The following is a 19,694-nucleotide window of genomic DNA, read 5'->3' on the forward strand; positions in this document are numbered from 1 at the left end:
CATAAACAATGGTTAATAAGAACAATCAACTGTAGTTCCTGATTCATAAACAGTGGTCAATAAGAACAATCAACTGTATTCCTGATTCATAAACATTGGTTAATAAGAACAATCAACTAAAGTTCATAAACAATGGTCAATAAGAACAATCAACTGTAGTTCCTGATTCATAAACAATGGTTAATAAGAACAATCAACTGTAGTTCCTGATTCATAAACAGTGGTTAATAAGAACAATCAACTGTAATTCCTGATTCATAAACAGTGGTTAATAAGAACAATCAACTATAGTTCCTGATATTGACGAAAAAATGTTGTGCATATTTTTGTATAGGGGGCAGGAGAGTGCCCCGTTGATTGCGTAGCTGACATATGGCAATAGCCGGCATGTTATGCAAGCGAAATGGATTGGTTTGTTTGAATTTCGCGCAAAGCTACACGAGGGCTATCTGCGCTAGCCGTCCTTAATTTAGCAGTGAAATACTAGAGGGAAGGCAGCTAGTCAACACCACCGACTACAAACTCTTGGGCGACTCTTTTAGAAACGAAAAGTTCGAATTGACCGTAGCATTATAACGCCCCACAGCTGAAAGGGCCAGCATATGTGGTGATGGGATTCGAATCGCAACCCCAGATTGCGAGTTGAGCGCCCCATCCACTAGGCCATGGCAAGCCCAAATCATAAATAGAATTACAAGAACTAATCATTAAAAATTTAAGCTCTTTACCTTTAGTTCTATACTAGTGCCATCTGTGTCAAATAAACATATTATAGGATATCATACTATTTAATAATAGTTATTTCTAGAAGAACCAAACACTAAAAAATTGAGGTACTTCATTTGAAGACATATTTCACTTTTAGTTGTTTTCCCGAAAGGGAGCCGAAGTCTGCCTGGAAGGGCAACTTGTTTAAACCACTCGAACCACTATACAGTAGTGTGTTGTCTGTCACTCTGTCAGTAGATACTAAAATGACTTCACATAAGCGACGCTTAGCATTGCAGTTTGCACGTTTTGTGACGTCACTAAAACGTACGCATGCCATGAATTACGAAAAGAATTATACAGTCTGTAGGCTAAAACACAAATGAGATGCTTAAAAAGCAAGAAATAAAAATATTTGTTACTCTTAATTTTAGTTATATTTACTCTTGAAACAGAACATTTTCGGGGACCCTGCGCAGGTACACATAGTATACTAGAACCACCTGTGCTGTACTTTCAATCGTCACGAAGTATAAAAAAACGGTCACTAAAATACTGATAAAACAAACTAATTTACTAAATATGTTTTCATTTTTTAAACTAGCATGAGCAGGGCACAAAATTGCCTAATTATTAATTGCCTAATAATTAGTGTTTTCACAGAAGAAATATTTTATTTATGTTACAGAAACTTAAATGAGCGAAGCCTCATAACTTAAAAACGAGAGAGATTAGGTTCCACGCATTTATTAACGGAATTCTTTAGGAATTTGGTATTCCTTGTTCTTGTACGCGTGTTGAATACCCATGACAGCTGAAATAGTCGTATCATTTACACGTCGCGCCATCTACCTAATTTTGCGTGTAACGATAATTTGACTTCGCGTTCTAGCTGGTAATTAAGTCACGCAACGAACAAGTAATAATTTTGTGCTAATCAATATCGTTTTGAAACGAGTGCTAGACGAAACGCGAATAAATTTCAATCCAATGATTTAATAGGAAGTATGATTACTGTAAGAAAGGTGGAGCTCTGTCAAATATTTCAGGGTTTTGGCATCTGTTTAACTACGCCTGAGGGCCCGGCATGGCCAGGTGGTTAGGACGCTCGATTCACAATCTGCGGGTCGCGAGTTCGCATCCCCGTCCCACCAAACATGCTCGCCCTTTCAGCCATGGGGGCGTTATAATGTGACGGTCAATCCCACTATTCGTTGGTAAAAGAGTATCCCAAGAGTTGGCGGTGGGTGGTGATGACTAGCTGCCTTCCCTCTAGCCTTACACTGCTAAATTAGGGACGGCTAGCGCAGATAGCCCTCGTGTAGCTTTGCGCGAAATTCAAAACAAACAAACAAACTACGCCTGTTTTTGTTTTTGATCTCTTACATTGACCTTGTGTGTGTTAAGGATGTAACAAGATCTGTTACTACTTCCGTAAGTGGGCGTGGATTATAAATTATTTTTACATACATATACACTTAAAGATACACAAGGTCGCCCAAAGTAGTTAAAATCATGTTTTCCCGCCAAAGAAAACAATTTAGCGACTTTTTACACTAGTATTTATTATACTGAAAGTAAAACACGAAATCACGATGGTGAGTTCTTGAAGCTCCTGAAGTCAAAGGTTCAAGCCTCTTGAAGAGATTAAACACTTTACGAACTTTTTCAACAACCGCCGTATTCAAATACTAGACACTTACCAATGTAACTGTCATTGAGTCCACACAGATGCAATAAACTGGAATGGAGCATTTCAGCGTGTTTCCCATTGTACCACAACTTTTGTTTTTTGTTTGAGTCCCGAGGTCGTCTATGACCGTTGGGGCACCTTAGATGCTGATGTACCATCGGTGATTCTCGGGCAGATTTAACTGGTGGCGCCCATCTTTTCTCCAGTTAATTGTCTTTAATTTATTAGTGAAAGAGTAGAAGGAAGGCAGCTAGTCAACATCACTCGCCGCCAACTCTTGGGCTTCTCTTTTACTAACGTCACATTATAATGTCTCCATGGCTGAAAGGGCGAGCATGTTCAGCGATGGCGATTCGAACCCGTAACCAGCAGATTGTGTGTCAAGCACTCTAACCATTAGGCCACACCTGAACAACTTTTTATTCGGCCTTACACCCATCCTTTTAATGGCGGACCGGACGATGCCTAGTGGTTAGCAATGCTGGACTGTGAATTGGAGGGTTCTATGTTCGCGTCCTATTGCCACAAAAAAAAAAGGTTCTTCAGACTGTGAATCGAACTTTTCTCTGTTCGCGTCCTATTGCCACAAAAAACAACAACAACAACTGTTCTTCAAACTTTGGGGCCGTGGACGCGATATATTAACGAGTGACAATCATATCTCACTATTCGGGTTTATAACGCACCAACGGTTCCCAAGCGCGGATCGCGTTTTTGCGGCTGCGGGTCGCGAACCACTTGGCCCATATTCTGAAGGAAGTATCAGAATGTATTTTGAAAAAATTCCAGAAGCGCGGACCCACGATTTCACGTAAAATTGGACACTCCAAAGTTCTATATCAGGTAGAACATGTTTATCCCCCACTTTTGGTTTTTTGTTTAAAATATAAAATATAAGCAAATTAGGCTTACCTGCCACTCAGCTTTTCCAAAAGAAATAATTTTATTATATCAGTTTTCCCTCATTACTCCATTTCTACACACCCATACAATAAGGGAAAACGGTGCTTCTGTCACCCCTATCAACAGGGGTATGAAAAAAACAAGACAAAAATTAAAACCAATTTTTAAGCTTAATATGAAATGTTCAAAAATGTACTTAATAACAATGGGGACCTGTCTAATACTCCGAAATATAAAAAGTTAAACTTACGAGTAACTTTTCTAAATGCAATATAGTATGTAAAGCACAACATGTCGAAATGTTCGGAAATGTATTTCTGTTTCATTTAGTCTGGTGGTTAAAACGCTCGACTTGCAATCCACGAGTCGTGGAATCGAATCCCGTCGCCGAAAAGGCTTGCCCTTTTAGCCGTGGATATGTTCTAATGTGATGATCAATCACAATATTCATTGGTAAAGAATAACCCAAGAATTGGCGGTTTTGGTTAAGCTGCCTTTACATTCAAAATTAAGAACGACTAGTGAAGATAGCCTTCGTGTAGCAACAAACAAACAAGTCATAATGTGGATACTGAAATCAGTTGAGTTTGTTTATTTTGTATTTTGCACAAAGCTACACGAGGGCTATCTGCGTTAGCCGTCCCTAATTTATCAGTGAAAGACTAGATAGAGGGAAGACAGCTAGTCATTACTGCCAACTAGTCTTTGACCATCACATTATAACGTCCCCACTACTGAAAGGACGAGTATGGGACGGGGATTCGAACCCGCGACCCTCAGATTGCGAATCAATCTCGCTAATCACCTGGCCATGCTGGGCCGATGGATTTAGTACGACCTGTGGCAAGATATACTATCGATCATATAGCTTGTATTTTAGATAGCTTAACGAGGACACAATTAACTAACAAAAATAATGAGACAACAACCTGTTCGAAACGTAAAGTTATGTGTAAGTTCAGTTGGAATTTTAGTCTTAAGTTAGAAAGATAACGCATAAATTAATTTTTTCGTAGATATATTCTGCAAAAATCTGCAATAAGAAGTTCAGAGTAAATACTTTTATTTCTCATATTCTGTTTTCTTAACCATCCGTGTTTTGTTAGACCTAGATGGAAAAAAATCGAGCATTTGAGCGTTTTTTTTCTTTTCCAAGAACACATAAAAAAGACTTTTATAACGTAATGAAATTAAAATTTCACATTTAATATTTAGGCAGATTTGAAAAAAAATGTATATATATATACATGTGTGTGCGTGTGTGTGTATATATATATTATGTGCCTATATGTTATTTAGGCACATAAACTATGACATCACACAATTTACATAAATACCCTCTTCTTACCGTCATGCGCAGAGTTCCAGTTCAAGTATTCCTATTATCATATAGAGGTTTTGCTGAATAATGTGTTGGGAAAGACTTAATGATACAGCTTACTAAACATTTTTTTTTTCCTTTCTTGACTGCCCCCCCCCCCAACACAAAGTGGCACAGCGGTAAGTCTGAAAAGCTTATAATGCTAAAAACCAGGTTTCGATACCCATTGTGTAGCTTTGTACTTAACTTCAACCAACCAACCAAACACATTTTCTTGAGTAATAGGATATAATTCACCAATTCCACTATTAGCCGCATCAGTGGAAAACAAACGAGCAAACTACATGTGTACGCTTCAGACTTGTGATGCAACTTAGTTCGTAAAAGGTGGAATAAAACGAATATTAAGTGATTTTAGCAGCAAGAGTTGAAGTGTTTAACTGGTAAATAACTTAGTTATTTATTACCAGGACTAAATACACAAGCCCCTCCCCCCCCGTGGCTCGAAGGCTTACCATGCTCAAAACCCGGGTTTCGATATCCGCGGTGGGCACATAACAGATAGCCCATCGTGTAGCTTTGGGCTTAGCAACAAACTAACACATATAAAATTGAATCTTCAACTTAAGTATTGTTTAGTTTTGTGCTTAACTTCAAACAAACAATCAAAACAATGCTATCGGGAACCAACGAGACGAATCATTATTGTATTTACCTAAAAGTTGATTATGTAACCTGAGTGATAATAATAATAAGAATGTTTTGAAATAAATATTACAATAATTTATAATGAGATCATAAAGAATGTTGTGAATAACTTTCACGATATGAGTTTGAAGATATTTATATGATAATATATATATATAATAGCCAAATGTCTGTCTGTCACGCTCTGTATCTCCTGAAATCGCAGAAAAATATTATATATCAAAATGCATATTTTAAAGAGTACACTACAAGAAAATTATTCATTTTTTTGCAATTTCTAAAATTTCAGATTGTTATCAACATCAATCTCTCCTTTGAAACTTCTTTATAGAAATGACAACTGCCAAAAAGTACTCAATTTGAAAGCGGTTTTTTCTTGCGCTCAGTAAAATGACAAGGAATTGTGGCATCCAGCGGAAAAAGTTTTCGCGGCTACTTAGCGAACCTGAGCGCTCTATTCTGCTGGATGCATCGAAGTCAAAACATATTTGCCAACAATTGCATCCCAGTTAGTCTCTTATGCTTAAAAACAAACGCAATGCAATTTTCCTTGTATAACGAATACATGGAATGACAAAAGTCGGTTGTAAACGGCCCACTAGACAATCATATTGCATATACGCTCTGATCAAAGAGATTGGTTTGACTGCACATTTTATATTTATTCGTCACTATTTGTAGGAAAATTACTGTTGAATTGGTTCCACAGGCATATGCTAGTATATACATAAAATTATGTGATTGGTGCTATGAACAAAGTATGAATTAGCTTTACCAAAATAACATATATACATATTCCAGAATAGATTTCATTATTCCCAATATTTTCGTGTCAAACATAAACAAATAATTACATTTTATAACAACTGAGTAAATATGTTGAGTTTTGCATTACTTCCGGTTTGTTTACAACGTGTTCGAAGGTATCAAAATTCTACTCATGTGCTTGACATCATTAGTCCGTATAGACTGTATTTGATAGTATAGAGATGCTTATCATTTAAAAAAAAATTGGTTAGTTTGTGAGGAATGTGCCTATCTGTTTGAAATGGTTAGTTAGTGTAGAATGTGTTCGAGAGTTTAGAAGTACTGTCCATCTCTTTTGAATGGTTGGTTCTTGTAATTCGTGTAGCTTGAGATAGTTATTTTTTCGTCTAGTTTTAAAAGATACGAATTTTGATTCATTCTAAACAAAGCTTGTTCTACTTTCAAAAGGAAATACAAAACATAACGACAAGTGGATTGTAAAACACATGTTAACGCGAATGATGAATTTTTACAGAAACTGATTAAAGCCAAAAACTCACCCGAAATTATCTAAATATTGAAGTGCTATGGAAATTCTCCACTTACTTTTAATTACAAAGTTACTTTTAAGACGATTTTCGGAAAATAACACTTATGCGTGACTCTTGCAAAAGGGATTTGATACACATCTTTTTTGCACAAACATCTGATTCTTAAAACACAACTGCACTACGGATCTTGTGCCAGATGTTGCATAAGCTGTCTCCAGAGATACAGGAAGTTGTAGGTTTATATTATGAGCAGAAGGAATAGCCGAAGAATCAACGGAAATTCTAGTTTGTAACGACCGGAAGAACATTATAAACATATAGACTAACTGGAAACCCACTCCCAAACATCCCTCCACACCATGGAAAAGATGAAATCCGTTATTGTAATAACAAGTACCTTAACCTCGCCATAGACATACTTATTAGTACAAAAAGTACTTTTCAACATTTAAGAACAGATAATCGTACCTTTAGAGTGAAGATACATTCCTAAAATTAAGACACTATAGGTACTAGCCCTGATGTCGGTAACTTTGTTACCGAAACTAGTTGGCTGTAACTAATAATAAAGGGTTTATCTTCCTTCTTGCCAGAAAAATGCAGGTTTTTGTGGGTTTTTTTACTCTTAATATAGTAGCACAACGTGTCTGATAAAATATTATACATTCCCAACACTCGAAAGTTATTTGTAAATAAATGTTTGTTATTAAACATTTAAACAATATGAGAATCTAAAGACAACAACAACAACAAAAAAGATAACTGAGGTTAGAGAAAATATGGGTTTAATAAAATTTGTCAGTGAAGAATAATTAAATACAGTTGTCTTGAAGTGAGTTGTAAAGTGCACGTTACCAGTATGACAATGGAATCTGAAAGTTACACATATTAAAACGTCGTATAATATTTTTTATGAGAAATCTAATCCTAAAAATATTCACTGTTTCAGAAGGTTTTATAAACAACTGAGGATTTTATTCGTTTGTTTCAGAATTTCATGCAAAGCTACACAAGAGATATGTTTGCACATGGCCATAGCCGTCCCTAATTTTGAGCTTATAGACTAGGGCGAGGACAACTAGTCAACAGTATCCAGCTACTCTTGTTCGGTCAAATAGCCAGACTTAAAATCTGACTGTTACTGTAATTGCAATTATAATGTAAGAAAACAAAAACAATCCGTGTACACTATCATTATGAAGACCTAACAAGTTAGGCTTACTTGGCACACTGCCCCCCCCCCCCTCGCCCCCCGATTTTTTACACATCCACATAGTGGTGTGAAAAACAAGTTCACAGATAAAAACTTGAAAAATAAATATAAAAACCAAGTGAGAAATGGAACAACTAAAACAAAATAGTAGATTTGTTTTACAAATAACTCAATTTATAGTGTTAGTACTTTAAATCTCTATATGGTTTTCTTATAGCAAAGCCGCATCGGGCTATCTGCTGTGGCCACCGAACGCCTGATTCTAGCGTTGTAAATCTGAAGACTTGCCGCTGTCCCACCGAGAGACATTAAATCTCTAAACACACACACACACACACACATATATATATATGGTCCTTATACTTCCTTAAGTTGACTTCATTTGTAGAGAGGTTTAAAATTTAAAAAGCACGCCTACCTACCAAATTTATTACACCTTCGGATATGGGACACAATCGAATAAGATTTCCTGGTATCTTCTGTCATAAAAATGACTTCCCAAACAACAAAGCTAACTGTACTTCATAAGTGTCTATTAGACACAACGTTTAAGTGTTTCTCTCTGATTATACACTCGTAGCAAGTCTTATTTCCACCCTATCCTTCAAGTCAACACGTGTCGTCTGCTCTAGACTTAATTTGGGCTAAAGATGGTTTGCACGGCACGAATTATGATTTCTAAATATAGTTCGTTACCGGGAACACGAAGCTACACATCGAATCAAGTGGAAAAATATATTGAAGAAGACAGCTACGTAGTGTAACCTATCCCAGGAAAATTTGTAAACCATAATTCCAAATACGTGCCCTTGGCAAACATCAGGCTTTTAATGTAACACAAATGTCATTTTTGAATGTCTTACATTGGGTTTTTAAAAATAAAACTTCAAAAAAGAATACAAAGTTATTTGAACTGCAAATTATAAACAAAATAAAATGTGGAATCTTTCAAAACTTCAGAGCCTGTTATATGTTTTCACTCACTAACTATAAAACCGTCAAACTTGGGTGACGTAATAAAGTATCTTTCGACTCAGAGAGTTCAAGCACATTCAGAAAATACCAGCATAGGAGTGGTCATATTCCAGAACTTTGTGGTTTAATAAGGTGCTGTGGACAAGCCGATCAAATAAACACAAAATGTCAGAGTAAATAAGGGCCCGGCATGGCCAGGTGGTTAGGGCGCTCGACTCGTAATCTGCGACTCGCGGGTTCGAATCCCGATCACACCAAACATGCTCGCCCTTTCAGCCGTGGGGGCGTTATAATGTGACGGTCAATCCCACTATTCGTTGGCAAAAGAGTAGCCCAAGAGTTGGCGGTGGGTGGTGATGACTAGCCGCCTTCCCTCTAGTCTTACACTGCTAAATTAGGGACAGCTAGCGCAGATAACCCTCGTGTAGCTTTGCGCGAAATTCATAACAAACCAGAGTAAATAATAATAAAAAAAAACTTCTAGAAACATCGAGTTCAAAAATACAAGATTTTTGTGAATACGTTTCAAACGTAAATAAATGAATTTCTTAAAGAAATATATTTATTTAACGACTTAAAAATAAAATCAAAGCTTAGAAACTAGGAAAATGTTAATTTTTTCTCTTGTGTGAACTGCACTAGTTTAATAAAAACGCAAAAAAAAACAAGTAGTGATTCGCAAGCGCAATAAAATCGGGGAAAAAAAAACCTCTATAAAACTTTAATTAAAGAAACAAAAGAAAAACGGCCAGTTTACGCTTAAAGCTCTATAATTACTGTACAGACCAGATGTCTTTTATTTCGGAGACGGTGATTATTCACAGGATTTACCAACGTTTCTACCAGATATAAGTTGTGTTAATCCCAGTGACACAGCGGGGAGTCTGAAGACTTATAATGTTAAGAACTGAGTTTCGATGCCCGTGGTAGGCACAGCGCAAAAAATAGTCCATTGTGTAGCTTTGTGCTTAAAAACATACAAACAACACAACTTGTGTTACAGCGTTCTTTTGATACACCAGACTCATTTATTAAGGGAGAGGTAGCTTTGTGTGATATAAGTCGGGGGTTCCCAAACTTTCCCAGCCGAAGGTCACCCAGTCCTACTGAGCTCCCCCACCCAATGAATCGGGGATTCCCATACTTTCCCAGCCGAAGGTCATCCAGTCCTACTGAGCTCCCCCACCCAATGAATCTATAGGTTCAGAGTACTTTAATAGTATTGTGTACAGAGTAGGCAAAAAGTCTAGGCACCCCACCCACCCACCCCTTATTTAAAGTTCATGTTAACAGTTTAGTCTTTCACGTTCTAGTAACGAAACAACTGATGTTTTGAAAGGGAATTTAAGGATTGTAGTTGAAAAGTACGATAAGAGAGGAAAAAATTTATAGTTTTGACTGAGAAAATGTAAATAAGCATTAGATGTTGAAGAAATAAGAGAGACAATTCAATATGGAAGCCCAACTATATTGTTTAGTCTAATATAGTTTATTTGTCTCTTGACATCGATAGTGAAACATCGTTTTTGATATTAGGATAAAGTAGTCTGTAAATTATCGCCGATTGTTATTTTTGTGACATTTCGAAAGTCTTATTTGTTTTATATATGATTTGTTTGCTTATTTTAGAGCAAAGCCACATTGGGTTATCCGCTGTGTCCACAGCAGGGAATCGAACCCCGGATTTTAGCGTCTTAAGTTCGTAGACTTACCGCTGTCCCACCAGGGGACTTTTTGTATGGTTATGATAGTTGTTACTTCTTTGAATGTAGGTACATGCACAGGAACTTAAATGTAACTCTTACTGGGTGTGTATGTGTGTGTGTTAACATATACATATATATATATATCTAACATATCAACATACGCTCGTACATCATATGCATTGAAATAAACTGTATTACACTTACCGAAATGACCAAGTCCCTATCCATACAGTTATTGAAGCCCGGGCCCCTGTTTTCTCACTCTGTGCACCCCTGTGGTGCAATGTTTAATACATTACTGTCTATATCATAAAATAAAAACTAACAGTAAATATTAATGTGTACAAACTTAACAAATAGACTGAGATCGTGATGAGACTCACAACAGAGAAGTCGAATAATTAATATGTCAATGAAATCTCATTAAAACACATCGTAAAATATAACATTTCTTTCTGAGCGGTTCCTTATTCTCAAAGCAATACATTGTAAAATATCAAATTTCTTTCTGACTAGACCCTTATACCCAAAACAATACATTGTAAAATATCAAATTTCTTTCTGACTAGACCCTTATACTCAAAACAATACATTGTAAAATATCAAATTTCTTTCTGATTAGTCCGTTATTCCCAAAATAATATATTGTCAAGTATAACATTATTTTCTGATTAGTCCGTTATTCCCAAAGTAAAGCACTGTAAAATATATATATATAACTTCTTCGGGACAGTTTTTATTTCAAGAATATCTCCATTGAAGTAATTAACTTGTTAATTTAATACTAAACGTGGTGATCGAAGGCGATTTGTATTGTCTAATTTTTATACATCATAAGTTACTCAGGTATCGTAAAACTAAAAGTATCGCGAGTTTTTACCTTAGGCTTAGCCAAAGTATCGCGAATTTTCACCTTAGGCTTAGCCAAAGTATCGCGAGTTTTTACCTTAGGCTTAGCCAAAGTATCGCGAATTTTCACCTTAGGCTTAGCCAAAGTATCGCGAGTTTTTACCTTAGGCTTAGCCAGAGTATCGCGAGTTTTTACCTTAGGCTTAGCCATATACAAGGCAATACATTTTATACGATGTTGAAAAACCCGAGGAGTAAAAGCTATGATTTTTTATGTTTTGGAATTAAACAATTTTGTTAGTATTTATATTAAACGCAGAAGATTATTCAGATCACTTTCAATAAGTTGTAATCCTAACATAGTATCTACCTTTTTCTTTTTATATAGGCCGACAATTAACCAATGAAACAGAACTTAATAAATATTGCGCGCAGGTCAGTTCTTTCGATTTCAGTACTTGATCGGTATTTTGGCCATATGGGTCAGGATGCTTGACCTCTTTCACCCTCCTGATGAAAAGGGAAGAACAATGATGTCAAACGAATATGCATCCTCATTCATCATGATTTATTTTTTGAAATCGACGTCTTTTAGTCTCAAAACTAGGTGTTGTGGTCTTTCTTTTATGGGCCTGGCATGGCCATATGGCTAGGGCGCTCGACTTGCACTCTGTGGGTCGCAGGTTCGAATCCCCGTCCCACTAAACATGCTCGCCCTTTCAGCTGTGGGGGCGTTATAATGTGACCTTCAATCCCACTATTCGTTGGTAAAAAAGTAGCCCAAGAGTTGGCGGTTGGTGGTGATGACTAGCTGCCTTCCCTCTAGTCTTATACTGCTAAATTAGGGACGGCTAGCGCATATAGCCCTCGTGTAGCTTTGCGCGAAATTAAAACAAACAAACTTTCTTTTATGTATTACGTTATGACTTTTTGTGAAAAATATGTACGTGATGGAGAAAAATAGATATCATTTTCGGATTCAGTGTACAGGAATCACTGTAGAACATGTACAAATATCAAGAGAATAAAACCATCGCAGGCCTGTGTTATTTGTAGAAGCACTCATTGCCTGATAAACTCTGTAAAAAAATAGCTCTTTTTTGTTTTCCCACGTGATTTCGTACAGGTTGTTTATATGACATGTCCAGTATACTTTGCTGTCAAATGTTATGCCAAGATATTTTGCTGAAGTTGCCACCTCTAAGAACATACCATTTAGGTAGAGCTTGGGACTTGTTCTGAGGTATGTTTTTTCTTTTGAGCTTTGAAAAACAGTTTGTGTCCTTGCGGGGTTGATAGGTATTCACCATTTATTGCACCAATCTTTAATTTGGAAAACCTGGAAGTTAGATGCTGCTATATCAGGGATATTAGAGCTGCTCCAGATATCCATATAATCCACAAACTGAGAGATAATACAATTGTTAGAAGTTTTAGTTAGTATATCATTATCATCTAGCTGCTCCAGATATCTATATAATCCACAAACTGGGAGATAATATAATATCTGAGAGATATTATATTAAACTGGGAGATAATATAATTTCCCTAATTTCGAAGTGATACACTACAGGGAAGACAACTAGTCAATACCATCCACCGCCAAATCGTGGGCTACTCTATCGAATAGTGGGATTTAACCGTCACTCATACAACGCACCCATGGTACCAAAGTGAAGAGCGCGATTTTTGTTTAGGTGGTAACGGGGTGTAAATTATGGAATCTCAGACCTAACGGGGTGTAAATTATGGAACCTCAGACCCACCGTGTGGTAGAGCTCTAGATTTCAGAGCCGGCGAGCCGGATTTGAATATCCCTCCCCCACACTTTAAGCTGTGGATGTGTTATAAGAGAGACAGCCAACTCCTGCTGACTGGCTGTCTTCCCTCTGGTCGATAGTTCAAAAATTAAAAGTGGCGGCATATAGCTTTAGAAGCTTTCTCATAAATACATTTACACCACATTACTGTTGTTGTTTTTTATAACACTTACACCACATTATGTTTTTTTTTATAACTCAAATACAATGTACGAATGAGGATTAAGTTTCTTGCATTTTTTCTGAAATAGTGTTAGTTCTTTTGATATACCAAGATCAGTAAAGGACATAACAAAACTTACACTTGAAATTCGTATTAGTTGACACGCCTGCCGTCCTCCTTGAATACGGAATCCCCAAGGCGATCCTCCTGTAAGTGTAACACGGAAATGATTCTTCATTTTAAAGAATGTCGAGTTCACGTTAGTTCAAATACGTCATTAAAGACAAGTATTTGTGTTGTGAAACACTTTCAATTCCAAAAACATTGACTTCTAAGAGAAAATTATAAAACCTCGTTTCTTTTTCCTTTTTTTTTGTACAAATAATATTCTTCTTCTGCTAGCTTCTTTAAAAATCACAAAAAGGATTAACTGATTAAGTCCACTTTTGCTTTTAATTAAATATTCGAAATTCGTCGGATGACGCGCACGAAAACGTAGGCTAAATAATTTTTTTCACTCATAACTTGTTGTTATCTTCTTTTGGCATAAAGTCACAGCAATGTTGACAGAAATACATTTTTAGGATTTTTTAGTTGTTTTTGTATTCAACTATGCCAGAACTAATTATATTTGATACTACTCAGACATGTTGACAGTTTGCCAAATAATGAGACTCAATTGTGATTGGTCGTTTTTTAAGAGCAGATTTCATAGCGCCATCTCTTAATATTTAACTAAACTACTGAAAAATTGCTAAAGTTAATTTAATCTTTTACCTATCAGCGGTTGTTGTTTTTTGACCAATAAAAACGTCTAGAAATTGAAATATTTTAATAATTAAATCTGCCACAAATCTGTTCACCCAAGATATATTAACAACCTATATATACGGTTGCCGGGTGTCATCGTGGGCCTTTTAGTAGGTGGTGGGACCCGGGGAATTATTTCCGGCCTCAATACCCTCTCGTGGGCCTGCCCATAGAGCCACGCTCTGGTATTGCACAGAATTCATTCAAGATTAATTAATATTCTATATAAATAACTTTGTAAAGCATTAGTTAAGTTTAAATAATCTTTCCTGAAATTATAAAACTGAGATTTTACTTGACGAATCTATACTACTTAGTATGATTATCAATATATATATCTAAAAATGGAGAAAAATGGAGACTATTATTTTTTAGTTTGCTCGAAATGTACAAATATGAAACTTTACACGACATATTACAATAACATTGTAAGTGAAAGTAGGCTTAAATGCTTAAAGGAGTATTGAAGTAGGTATCTATTACGTACAAAAAAAGTGCTTAATTAGGCTTAAGACATGAAAATTAAAACAGTCATTATCGCGCTGAATTAGGCTTAAGACATGAAAATTAAAACAGTCATTACCTGGAAATTAGTATGAAAAAATAACTTTATTTAACTCATATATTATTTCACTTTTTAATAACGTTTTGTATATTTTATTTTCGAAGGGACCTAATTAGATTAAAACATCAAACGCATAAAAGGATGACGGGAAGGTTTTTAGCCCGATACTCTATCTTTCAAAATACTGTTCTTTGAATGTATTTTACATATGCACTTGTTGTTTGTTATTAAACACAAAGCTACACAAAGGGTTATCTGTGTTTTTCCCACCACGGGTATCGAAATCCGGTTTCTAGTAGTATAATTCCGCAGATATACCACTACGTCACTGGAGAGGGGGCAATAAGTAACGTTAAAAGCTATCTAACTATTTTGCTCTTAATTTAGCAGTTTCTGAAAAATTATTTCATAAGATATAACTATTCCAGGACCACATGGAAAAGTCATGTAGAAGGAAAGCTGTTCACAAAATGACGGATATTTTGTGTAAAACTCAGAATGAAATATATATATGCAAATAAAGTAAAATTCAAGGTGATAAGAAATTTTTTGGAGTGGTTGACACTGATTCTATTACATTAAACTAGGTGTTCCATAAAGACAAACAGTCAGTTTTAAAATCATCGGCTAAAACAGGTGTTTAAAGTACCCAACTTTAGAATCGCATGAAATATAGATTGATAAAATATTAATATGTAGACTCACATGCCAACATCACTGACTGCGAAAAAATGAAACTACCTTGATATTTGAGGTTGTTAAAGTGAAATGAGTACTTGGGAAATTTTGAGTATGCATCTAGTTAGAGGTAGTTAAAGTGTTGGTCAAAAGATGGCGTTGTACAGAAGTTACAGAAAGATTGCTCTGAACACATTCTTCATACTCGCAATTACAGAAAGAAACAAAAACTCATTTTTGTCAATCTAACTCTAAGGTGGAAACACCTATTCGTTGGAAAGCGTTTTTAGTTTTTATAGTAATAGTAGGTTAATATTAATACAAACAAAACATACTGTTATTTATAGTGTGTGTGTGCCAAACTGAGGGAATCGTTGTTTGTTAACATCTGTTTGGAAGAATCTGTATGGCTGAGGATCGATCTCAGATTTTAGAATGATCAAAACTATCAGAGCTCAGTTTAACTGAAGTGGAATAATTATTTCTACATTTGCGCATTCTAATAAAAAAACTTCAAATAGAAAGTAGAATAATACAAGGAACTACAGTATAACCATACAAATAATGAAAAAAAGATGTATGTCGTTGGTTCAGACATGAGTTTTGGAGAGTTATAGAAAGACATTAGAGTGCACTGAAGTGTTAATTTTGAGCTCTACTTAAACTTCTCAAACGACTAGAGTTCATACAGGTATAAAACATGTTTGAATACAGGTCGGACTTTGAATTCGAGGTCCATGGCTTGTGTCCATTTGCTGCAAATTAGCGCTCCACATTTTGAGGGCGTGGGTGCGTTATAAATGTGACTGTCAAATCCTATTATTCGATTAGAGTTGGCGATGATTATTGTTGACTAGTTTCCTTCCATTTAGTCTAGCAGTTAAAAATTAGGGACATTTAGCGCAGATATCCCTTGTGTAGCTTTGCGCTAATGTTCGAAACAAACAAACTAATAAAACGTGGTGTTGATGTGTTGATTTCACACAATTTAGTAGATTGTTTGAATCGAAACCTCATCGTTTAATGGCCTTTATTTAGGTTTCTAGTTCTTTCGATCCAGTTTGCCAACAGTAGTGTATCAGGCTGACTATCTTCGTTTTGTTTTCATCTACTTAACATAGATCTGTAAATATATTTGATTATAAACAGCTAAATGCTATAAATATTTGACATGAACTATTTTAAAAATTCGAAGCTTATTCTTTAGCTTCTTTTCTTTTTACTACAACTAAAGAGAAATTTGTTTTCGCGAATTTTATCAATAGATAATTAAAGATGTTTGTTTAGTTCACAAATTGTATTAAACTATTTGAGGCGAGAATATAATTTTTATGGTTTGAACGCTTTTTCTAGGCTGGATAAACATGGCTATCATTAATTATAAATGCCATAAGACATTAGTATTAGGCCTGTTAGTATTTCTTTAACACCACATTCTTTATTCAGTCCATTCTTGTATAACTCGAAGGAACTGAATAACGAATGTGGTGTTAAAATAGCCTAATACTAATATCTTATGACAAATGTAATTAATTATAATCATGCTTTGTCAGCTTAACAGAAGCGTTCAAAACTATAGTAACTTTTATTGTAAGATATGCTTATTATAAAACTAGTGTTCCGACCACTAATGTATTTATTGTGACACAGTCGGCTTGATGAGCTCTGTATTTAGCGAAACGCGTCGTCAGCAATGGATATGTTGAACATAATGTGGTTAAAATACTATCATTATACACTCTTCTTCTTCTTGAAATTTATGAGGGCTTATAACGCTAAAACTCGGGTTTTGATACCCGCGGTGGACAGAGAATATATTGTGCAGCTTTGTGCTTAAAAAGCCGACTAGATAAATTCAAACCTACTAAAAATAACAACTTCTGCTTGAAACACCCTAAGGGACTGTATAAATAATGTGGTGTTGAAAATAAAATATAATTATTATTATTGTTTTATGACAAATATAATTAAGAATTTTATGTAGTTAGGACTACACGTATAGTTACAATACTCTTCACAGGTTTCAGGTTGACAAGTTACCGTAGTGTAGTAACAGTGATTTCCATTGGGTAAGAAACACTTGCCCCCTAGTGGCACAGTGGTAAGTCTGCGGACTTATAATGCTAGAAAACGGGTTTCGATACCCGTGGTGGGTACAACACAGATAGTCTATTGTATAGCCTTGTGCATAACTATAAACAAACAAACGGACAAGAAACACCTTCTAGTCACCTGTAGACTAGTATTAACTACTCTTAAAAATGTGTTCCAAAATTAGGTTTAACAGTAGAAGACTGGATTTTTTCAAGGCATAGCTAATGTACTGGATAAAATGTACCTATAGATACGATGACACTAGGACTGACTCTAAACAAGTTTAAATAGGCTACTTGCTTTTATCCACCCAGTTCTATATTTATGTTCCATCATTCAAAAACTGTTTGTTTTTGAATTTCGCGCAAAGCTACACGAGGGCTATCTGCGCTAGCCGTCCCTAATTTAGCAGTGTAAGACTAGAGGGAAGGCAGCTAGTCATCACCACCCACCGCCAACTCTTGGGCTACTCTTTTACCAACGAATAGTGGGATTGACCGTCACATTATAACGCCCCCACGGCTAAAAGGGCGAGCATGTTTGGATGGAACGGGGATTCGAACGCGCGACCCTCAGATTGCGAGTCGAGCGCCCTAATCACCTGGCCATGCCGAGCCTTCAAAAACTGAAAAACGAAAACAGAATCAGTTCGTTCCCCTTTAATTAGTAGCCGAAAAACTAACTGGTTTCATTGCTTTCATGTTTCCTTATTAAAAAAAAAAGCTTCGTTCCTTTTTCACGTTCTCTTATTTATAAACTGAAAAAAGAATCAGCTCGTTTGTCGTCATTTAGTAGCTGAAAAACTAACTGGTTCATTGCTTTCATGTTTCCTTATCAAAAAAACTTCGTTCCTTTTTCATGAACCATTATTTATAAACTGAAAAAGGAATCAGTTCGTTTGTCGTTATTCAGTAGCTGAAAAACTAACTGGTTCATTGCTTTCATGTTTCCTTATTAAAAAACTTCGTCCCTTTTCATGTTCTTCTATTTATAAACTGAAAAAGGAATCAGTTCGTTTGTCGTCATTTAGTAGCTGAAAAACTAACTGGTTCATTGCTTTCATGTTTCCTTATCAAAAAAACTTTGTTCCTTTTTCATGAACCATTATTTATAAACTGAAAAAGGAATCAGTTCGTTTGTCGTTATTCAGTAGCTGAAAAACTAACTGGTTCATTGCTTTCATGTTTCCTTATTAAAAAACTTCGTTTCTTTTCATGTTCTTTTATTTATAAACTGAAAAAGGAATTAGTTCATTTGTCGTTATTCAGTGGCTGAAAAACGAACAATGATCCTGAATCTCATTTCAGCCACCATAATAGTTTCTGATATCGTATCTATACATATATTTTATCCAGTAAACTAGCTATGCCTTGAAAAAATCCAGTCTTCTACTGTTAAACCTAATTTTGGAACACATTTTCAAGAGAATTCCGTTAAAAGTTCCGGCTAATAACTATTCATAATATTCTTGCTGCTGTTTTTTAGTGCAAAGCTGCACTGTGTTCACCACAGGGAATCAAACCGCGGATTTTAAAGTTGGAAATCCGTAAACTTACCGTTTATAATATTAACCCATGACATATATATTTTAATCAGACATTATAAATGATCAGTTCTCATTGAACGTTGAAATAAATTTGTGGAAATGACTTTAATGGAATAAGTTATTATTTTGATGTCCTGGAGAAATGATACTTAGTATACTTTCCAGATGCCATTGTAGAGTTTGATGGTATTATTGAAATGAAAGCAAACGGAATCCAATGATTTCATGAAAAGCGCTCCCCAGTGGCTCAGCTGTAAGTTTGGGGGGTTTATAACGCTAAAAATCGGATTTCGATACTTGCAATAAGCTCGGCACAGATAGTTCATGGTGTAACTTTGGGTTTAATAGCGAAGAAATAAAACAAAGCTATCCGACATAAGTGTTGTTTTAGAAATATAAAGGCATCATCGTTTTGCAAGAATTATACTATTGTGACTTACGTCAGTTTTTATGTGTGTTTTCCAAACATGTTAATTCATTATGCATTTATATTAGAAACAATCCTTTACATTATGTTTGTTTGTTTTTGAATTTCGCGCAAAGCTACACGAGGGCTATCTGCACTAGCCGTCCCTAATTTAGCAGTGTAAGACTAGAGGGAAGGCAGCTAGTCATCACCACTCACCGCCAACTCTTAGGCTATT

General features: G+C 35.7%; 1 protein-coding gene across 1 annotated transcript in view; it reads right to left on the minus strand.

Moving 5' to 3' along the window:
* Window positions 1-19,694, minus strand: part of LOC106459857 (SPARC-like) — a 33,005-nt gene that overhangs the window by 5,577 nt on the left and 7,734 nt on the right. Inside the window, exon 5 of the mRNA XM_022386410.1 lies at window positions 13,497-13,564. Within this exon, the coding sequence (XP_022242118.1) occupies window positions 13,497-13,564 (68 nt within the window). The remainder of the gene's footprint in view (window positions 1-13,496; window positions 13,565-19,694) is intronic.

The sequence above is a fragment of the Limulus polyphemus genome, unplaced genomic scaffold, assembly GCF_000517525.1.
Source record: "Limulus polyphemus unplaced genomic scaffold, Limulus_polyphemus-2.1.2 Scaffold669, whole genome shotgun sequence".
Taxonomy (NCBI): Eukaryota; Metazoa; Arthropoda; class Merostomata; order Xiphosura; family Limulidae; genus Limulus; species Limulus polyphemus.